General features: G+C 39.4%; 1 protein-coding gene across 1 annotated transcript; it reads right to left on the reverse strand.

Moving 5' to 3' along the window:
* Positions 1 to 254: 254 nt before the first annotated feature.
* Positions 255 to 8,421, reverse strand: ftsj1 (FtsJ RNA 2'-O-methyltransferase 1). Its single transcript, XM_085413023.1, has 11 exons — positions 7,609 to 8,421; positions 7,205 to 7,342; positions 6,831 to 6,900; positions 5,533 to 5,653; positions 5,362 to 5,440; positions 5,213 to 5,265; positions 5,085 to 5,138; positions 4,390 to 4,492; positions 3,976 to 4,059; positions 2,109 to 2,212; positions 255 to 848 (listed from the first exon to the last, which is right to left on the reverse strand). Exons 2-11 carry the CDS (start codon positions 7,323 to 7,325, stop codon positions 675 to 677), a joined length of 963 nt encoding a protein of 320 aa, XP_085269149.1. The 5' UTR covers positions 7,326 to 7,342; positions 7,609 to 8,421; the 3' UTR covers positions 255 to 674.

Below are 8,421 nucleotides of genomic sequence, written 5' to 3' on the forward strand. Positions count from 1 at the left end.
ATAATATCAGTCAACCATATATTGATCTATTTTTATGATCCTGAAAAAAATGTCTCGTGTTTTTAAAAAATATATATAATAAGTAAAAACTGCACCAGTATAAATGCGGAGCAGTGAGTTAAAAATACCATCCGTAAGTCTCATAACATGAGACTTACGGTTTATATTAGGTATATATTTTAAAACTATTACTGTTCCAAGTAGATAATCCTTGGGGTTATTGGCAAGAGTGGCATTATTAAATACTAAACATCACCATAGTGAGTGCTTTTATTTCACTTTTTTTTTAAATACAATTTTATTATAGTGTGACAACTGAACAATTATTAGTCATGGAAAAAATAACATTGACTGTGCCTGGTTTGGCTTAAAATAATATTTTTCTCAATTTAAAAGTAATGGATAAAAACATTTGTTTCAAAGAATTTTGCATCAAAATACAAACCAATAAAAACATACATCTCTGCTTAGAAAAAACATTCAAAACAGCCTCCTGTGTCTTTGTTGATAGACATGCCACTACAGGCCTCATAGAAATTAAACTGTTAGCCATCTTCTCATCTGTCAGGAAAGAGTTCTTTTAATAGTAACTATCCACCGTATCCGGGTGTTGGCCGATTTTGTTTTTTGTTTGTTTTTTTTCTTCAAACCACCAAGAGCATAACTGATTTGGATCAGGTTGATTCAGCGTTTGGCTCTGGCTCATCTTGGCTCTGGGTGGGACAGACTGATGGAGCATCCTCTCTGGACAGCAGGTTCTTTTTGCGGAGATGGCAGGCCTGCTGGTATGGGGGACGTATGGGTGGCTGAGCAGGGGGCGTATACTGGTACTCTTTACCAGCATCAAGCTGAGGAAAGGCAAGAAACAGCCAGGACAAAGACAGCAAAGAGAAAAATACATTAATTTCTTTGGACAATTTGTTCAACAGCATTTATGTATGTAGGTAAATAAGGATTATTTTTGAACGGTGAGTCAAGCAAAACTGCACCCCCTATTATATTTCACTCATTTATTACTAAACCATTAAAATTCAGTATTAAGATATTGGAATAATTATGCATTCCATATTAGAGTGAAAAAAATATAAAGCAAGGGATAACCAAGACATCACAAGAAAAACAAAAGTTTAATTAAAAATTACACTCAAACAGAAAATTTTTTCAAAATACATTAATTAAAGTGGACATGAAACACTACACATATAAAGACTAATTTACACCATGGAGCTCTGCTAAAAAAAGTAAGTTTTTAAAACATGTTTAATGTCATCTTCTGTCAGTATACACATTGACCTACTTTCCCTGCAGACGTGCTGATGGGATTCCCGATCGTGCTTCGGTAAGAAACATAGTTACGTTTGTGGTGTGATGTGCATGTAGCGTGCTGCTATGTTGTAAACTGTCTGGGCGTGCTTGAGAAAAGAGATTTTATTGCATAAAATAGAGCTTATTGCATCTGCTGATTTCCCCACTCAGTACACTCGGCCAGAGGAGGAAATATCAACTTCTGACTCCAGCTTGTTGGGCTGGTGAACCACCTGTCACCTGGCTCAAGCACACTCTCTTCCACACAGTTCTCATTTATAAAGTGCTTTACAAACCTGAACATTACAGCTAACAGCTGGATTTCCCCGTGTCACAATTAGCTAGCAAAACAATAACAAACCACTGATTGCTTAAGAAACAGAGTGAAAGTGGACAGTATATCCTCAGTTTTAACATAAAACTCATTGTTGCAGCCAGAGACAGCACAAAAGTGACCCCCCTCCCCCTTTAGACTGATTTTTAGTTTTAGTGTAGTTTAGTGCTTTCCACAGATTTATCAGTTCTGTCACTAGTTAGCTAACACAAACTAATGTGTCTATTAGCCCCAACCAACCAGTGATGACACGTTCCGTACTGGCACAAGATGGCGCTAAACATGTTATAAAATCTGTAAGCACTTCTATCTTAAATACAGCTTCACAGACGGAGTTATATCTGTCAGTTTTTGAGAGCAGGGCTCCATGGTGTAAATTAACCTTTATACACATACGGTTTCATGTCTACTTTAAGTTTGGTTGGCAAGTTTGACTCTGTATCAGGATCAAGAGGATAAAGCAGCTCACCTGCAAAGGGTAGGTTCTGTCAGAGTCAAAGGCACTGAGGTCACCACATGCCAGGAATGGGACAATGACACGGTTTGGACCTTCTAACTGGTTAAAATCCACATCTTAAGCACAGAGACCAGAAGAGAAACTTATAGGTGTGAATTTATGCTGCAGAAAGAGACTATGCAAAAGTTAATTCAACATTCAAAGGAAGAAGCAAAAGATGTGTAATGCAGTGCTGCACAGTCTGAGGTTCTGTTCATGCAATACACCATGGTTTGGTATCTAGCTTGTGTTGGCTTAATGTGCAAGCAAGGAAAAAAGGAAAAAGCAAGGAAAAAGAAACACGTGGCAGGACCTACAGATGCAAAAAATGTAGTATTTAAACTTTAGCTTTGAATAAAACTTACTAAATATAACTTTTGCTTATGTGCAAGAAAACTCCACAGGGTATTTTTTAAAAGAATTACCAAATGTGGCCACAAAATTATTGTTAGCATACACTATTTTGCCAAAAGCATTCACTCACTCATCCAAATAATTTAATTCAAGTGTTCCAACCAACTCCATGGTCACAAGTGTATAAAATCAAGCTCCTAGGCATGCAGACTGCTTCTACAAACATGTTTGAAGGAACGTCTCGCTCTGAGGAGCTCAGTGAATTCCAGCGTGTTACATGATAGGATGGAAGTCCAGTGGTGAAATTTCCTCACTACTAAATATTCCACAGTCAACTGTTAGTGGTGTTATACCAACTAGTGGAAACGATTGGGAAGGACAGCCATGAAGTAGTGCCCATGTAAAATGACAGAGCAGGGTCAGCTGATACTGAGGTGCATAGTACGCAATGGTCGCCAACTTTTGCTACAGACCTCTAAACGTCATGTAGCCTTCAGATTGGTTCATAAACAGTGAATAGTGTTTCATGGAATGGGTTTGCATGTCTGAGCAGCTGCACCCAAGCTTTACATCACCAAGCACAATGCATGTCATCACTGGACTCACTGGATCAGTGCAGAGGTGTCTCTTGAAGTGACAAATCACACTTCTCCATCTGATGGAGAAGTCTGGGTTTGGCGGTTGCCATGGGAACGGTACTTTTCTTACTGCAGAGTGCCAAGTATAAAGTAGAGGGGGGATTATGGTGTGGGGTTGTTTTTCAAGACTTGGGCTCAGCCCATTTGTTTCAATGAGAGAAACTCTTAATGCTTCAGCATACAAAGACATTTTGGACAATTTCATACTCCCAACTTTGTGGAAACAGTTTGGGAATGGTATTTTCCTGTTGCACCATGACTGTACACAAGTGCACAAAACAAGGTCCATAAAGGGATGGATGAAAGAGTTTGGTGTAGAACAATTTGACTGAGTTCTGACCTCAACCTAATAGAACATCTTTAGGATGAATTAGAGTGGACACTGTGAGCCAGGCCTTTTTCATCCAACATCAGTGTCTGACCTCACAAATGTGCTTCTAAAAATATAAATACACTCCTAAACATTGTAGAAAACTTTCCAAGAAGAGTCAAAAGCTGTGATAGCTGCAAAGGGTTGCCCACCAATATATTAAACACTATGGATTAAGAATAGGATGTCAGTCTAGTTCATATGTGTGTAAAGGCAAATGAACTAATACTTTTGGCAATACAATGTATGTTACACACTTAGTAATTTACGTCTGTAAATTTTAAGACAACTTATTGTCTTGCAACTAAAACTACATGGTTGAAAACATGAGAAAACTATTATTTAGACTTGGTTTACATTTTTTCAATGACTAGTTTGAACACATAGAACAGGGTGATAATTCTGACCCAAGTACAGTTTCCTGATCCAGTTCAGATAGCAAAGTAAAGACTTATGTGGTTAAATGATTGATAATTACCATAGGAGTGATCCAGCAGAGGATTAGACATGTTGGGGATGTAGCCTTTGGGAGGAGAGTAATTCTGACAGACCACGAAGGCCTCTGTACACAGAAAGACAGATCATTCACGCAGTATGTCAAATGTTTGAGATGGGAATGGGTGTGTAAAATCAAACAATGGATACTGGATTAGAAAGTTCCTCAGAGAGAATCTCCAAACGATTTTATAAGACCAGGCAGCCATTCATTATTAGTATAAGATTTTGTGTAGCCCACCGCCTGTGTGTGAGTGCTGCTGAAACATGTAATAAAATCCACAGCAAATATAAATTTCTTTGCTTTGGATTTCATAATAAAATAAATAAATGAAATGGAGATGAGATTTTCCTTCTATTAGATCCATGTGAGTGGGTTATGACTGTGGTGGCTCACCGATGCTGGAGTTCCTGCTGCTGCGAGGCTTGGTGCAGGTCACACCATCGAAGAAGAGCTTCAGCTGGGAGTACAGCAGTGTCACATCTTTACCTCTGAAAATCTGTCAGAGAGAGTAAAAGCCCGGCTGTCATTACAGGCCAATCTGACAAGAGACATGAAACCCAGGACCCACAACAGGGCTAATTCAAATGGTGGAAAAGGAAGGTTTTACGCAGCTGTGTAAGAAAGCCAACCAAACCCAGGTAGAAAATATTTTTCAAATTCAGTTTTAGCGTGCAACATTATTGTGCCGCCTCCTGAAGAGTTCCAAGGTTTGGTTAGTTTAGCTAAGTTTTACTTCTTGTTAAGTAAACCAAAAAGTTATGCACTTATGTTATACTTAAAATTTCATGGGACCTTGGATGCTTTAGTGCTCACATTTGATGTACAATACTTTTGATATATACATTTGACATATAATACTCTGTCACTATTGTTGCATTACAGCACTACTACTGCTGTGGCAATAGCTTGACAGTTCGTCTGTCATAAATGACAGCAGGAAAAGAAGGACGGGAAGTGTCCATGAGACTTTAAGAGAATGGGTGGATGGATTTTAAATGACTGTCACCTCTCTGGCAGACAGGACTCATTTATTTAACATCAAATGTTATAAGTGTACATTTATGAATTACCACAAATCCTGAGCTCACCTTAGCCACAAACGTTCCTCCAGGCTTCAGGACATGTGTGGTAATGTTCAAAGCCTAAGAAACAAACAGCTGTTAGCGTGACATCACAAGAAATCTGACAGTGCAATCAAACACATCTCTGTACTCACAGCTAACAGGAGCTGAGCCTGGATGTATTCATCCACATCGTGGAGTCCAGTTACTAAGAAAAGAACATAAGAAATAGAATAAGAACAACAAGAGGGGGACAGAGGAGACTTAAGAACCAACGACGTCAGACAGAAAGCAAGCCTCGCACCATCTGGAGCTCCGTCACACACTACAAGGTCGGCCGGGTGACCCTCAAAGTGGCGAATTATTTCCTGAGCTGTTGACACCTAGGAGAAAGACATTGACATAGGTCTTCACTCCTCCACGCCTACGAGTTGAGTTACTGTGATTACTGACATCATTGTGCTTATGTCCTTACCTTGGTGATGTCTCCCTGGATTTGAGTAACTCCGGGCAGAGGAGCCATGGCCTGAAGGTCCACTGCCACAATCTTCACTTCCTCACCGCTCTCACCCTTTTCAGCTTTCTCCGCACACCCTCTTTTAATAAAAACAATCAAACAAACAAAATGCACAGAATAGTTTTTTAGTAAGTAGACACATTTTATGAATATATCACATATCATAATCCAAATACTTTATAATAGAAATAAAGCAGCTCCAAAAAATTCATTTAAACACATATTCACACAATTTACATAAAATATCACAGCAACAAACTGTCCTCCATCCACAGTCCCAGAGATTAGGCGTTGAAAGCTTAATAAATGTGTTCAGATTAGATTTAAAGACAACCACAGCTGATGCCAGTCTAGGGGTCACTTGGTGCAGAAACAACAAGAGCAGCATAAGGATGGTGTGTTATTCTTAGCATGATATTCTGGTATTTCCAACACCTTTTTTAATCCTATAGGTGTTTTCATACCTATAGTTTGTTAATTTGATCCAAATCAGTTGATGAGTTTGTAAACTTGTAGCTTTTTCCTGTGGGTTAGTTTGTTTTCATACTGAGGAAGATCTAAAATGCGTCACTATAAACCACATGAGAATGTTCAGTCAGCTCATTAGCCAGATGTGTCTGGGGCAAGTGCAACAAAAGTAAATACAGGAAGAAGGTGCTGTGTTCTGGTTTATTGGAGAACACAGAATTTACTTTCATTTCAGAGCTTGTTGCTAGCCCGTACAGACCTTTGCACATCTATAGTACCTTTCTGCACTGAGAAAACAAGCATACATGGATGGCTATGGGGTGGGGTTTTTTATAGCTCAAACTCGTGACGTAGTTGGATCAGGTTGACACATAAACAAACTGCTCTGGAGTTTATTTGTAATGGTACTGAGACCACCTCCTCCAAATTGTCTTGGTGGGGTTGTTTTGGTTCACATCTCATTACGAATACCGTGTTCACACTTGCACAAATGAACTGCACCAGGTAGGAAAATGAACCGGGAGTTCAATTGAAATGGATTAAACACCGCAGTTGTGAAAACACCATATAAATATGAGAATACACCCCTGCAGCAGTTTATATGCTATAAAAAGAGGAATAGGATAAGAGTTCAACTCTAAGGCCCATGTTATTTCTTTAATGGTATATTTCTAAAAAAAAAAGATTTGTTGTATAAAAGTGTAATATACTGCAGCCATGCAAATCATTTTTGCTCAGCTAGGATATGTTCACTATATGTTGGCATATTAAAATAAGTAACATGTTACCTGAGTTTCCGGCTGAGAACCTGACTCCAACTTCCAGGGGCTGCACAGAGATCCACTGCTCTGTTTACACCTAAAAAAGAAGAAAACAGACATTTATCAACAGACACAATAGTACAAGGGCTGGCAGTGAGTTTTTCATGTCACTGTGGAGAAATTTTGGCCCACTATTCTTTACAGAATTATTTTAATTTAGCCACATTAGAAGGTTTGTAAGAATGTATGCCCTATAAGCTCATGACAAAACATCTCAATACTAAATCATTTTATATCATGAAAAAGTCACATCAGGGTTTTCTAAAGAACCCCTTTTCTACATATTATACATATACTAAACTATTGATAAAAGTCTTTCTCAGGTGACCTATGGGTCTCACCTGTGAACAAGTTGAACTCTTGATCGAGCTGCAGCAGCTTGAAGGCGCTCCTCGCTCTCCAGCCCTCCTCTTTGGCCAGTCGATAGTAAATGTCTCGTTTGTCTTTGGAGGACCGACCCATATTGACCTATGACCCCTCTGAAGGAAAACACACAGTCACAATGGCCCCTATTCTTTTAGCGCTATTATCGCTATAATGGAAGCTGTCTGTATAACACAGGCTGTATTTCTTGAGTATTGTTGCATTTGGATTTCGGTTACTACAGGAGAAGACCCGCTGCATGGCTGTCCGTCCTTGTTGTTTGAAGGTAGGTAAGCGTCTTTGTGTGAATTAAATTCAAGTTCATACTACACAAAACACGTAAAAACACAAAGACTGGTTCACGACATCCAGACTCACTTACTTTCACGTGGGCTTTGCTGTTGTCGACTGTGAAAAGGCTCTTCTTCTTTTCGTCCTTCCGCCTCTTCTTCTTCTTTGGTGTTTAACGGCAATTCGCATCCAGGATAGTGCATTACTGCCTCCTGTAGGATTGTCGAATCATTTAAGGTCACTAGCCAATCATTTTGCTTCTTGATCCTCTTATGTCGCCAGAGGTGGGAAGTAACGAAGTACAAATATTTCGTTAATGTACTGTTACAGGAAAAATGATTCTATGTTTCTTTACCTTCTTTTAAATGTGCAAGCATGCCCTTTTGTCTATGGTTAGATTAGTTTAGAATTATCTTTTTAGACTTTCTCAGCAAAGACATACTGTTTTGGGACATATTGTTTTAGATTGTTTTATCTCTCACAGCCTTCTCCCAGCTCTCTGCTGACGAGCCTAGCGCCACATATGGAGTTGTTTATTTTATTTGTTTTGTATTTTCTTATCCTGTTCTCACTGTCTTTCCTATAAAAAGTGCCCAGCCTCTGTACACGGTGTGAGTTGTTCTGAACAGCTTACCCGTGTGCACGTTAAAGCATAAAAAGTGATCTTGTCTCATTGTGTCTTTATTTCTCCTGGGTCTTTTACAGAGTTTTCCCCCAACATTTCTTGGTCCTTCGACAGCCGGAGCGCCTCCATCGTGTCCCATCTCCGTGACCAGTCCACGTTGTTCGTCTGTCGACAGCTCACACACCAGGTGTGTGATAAAAGTCCAGGAGCGTTTAAATTCGGGTCTTGGCCAACGTCTTAGAAAGCGACCCACGGTGGTGGGACCCGATCGAGGTGGAC

The sequence above is a fragment of the Rhamphochromis longiceps genome, linkage group LG7 (genome assembly GCF_057381845.1).
Source record: "Rhamphochromis longiceps isolate RC_006_pf linkage group LG7, R_longiceps_female_GT1.1, whole genome shotgun sequence".
Lineage (NCBI taxonomy): Eukaryota > Metazoa > Chordata > Actinopteri > Cichliformes > Cichlidae > Rhamphochromis > Rhamphochromis longiceps.

What these genes read in the sequence shown, in the direction of transcription:
- ftsj1 (XM_085413023.1), bottom strand. Translation starts at nt 7,325, where the DNA reads ATGGGTCGGTCCTCCAAAGACAAACGAGACATTTACTATCGACTGGCC. An exon ending in GTTCTCAGCCGGAAACTCAG is followed by an intron (nt 5,654 to 6,830) that starts GTAACATGTTAC and finishes TTTTATTAAAAG; the next exon opens with AGGGTGTGCGGAGAAAGCTG. An exon ending in TCTGCTGGATCACTCCTATG is followed by an intron (nt 2,213 to 3,975) that starts GTAATTATCAAT and finishes TCTGTGCTTAAG; the next exon opens with ATGTGGATTTTAACCAGTTA.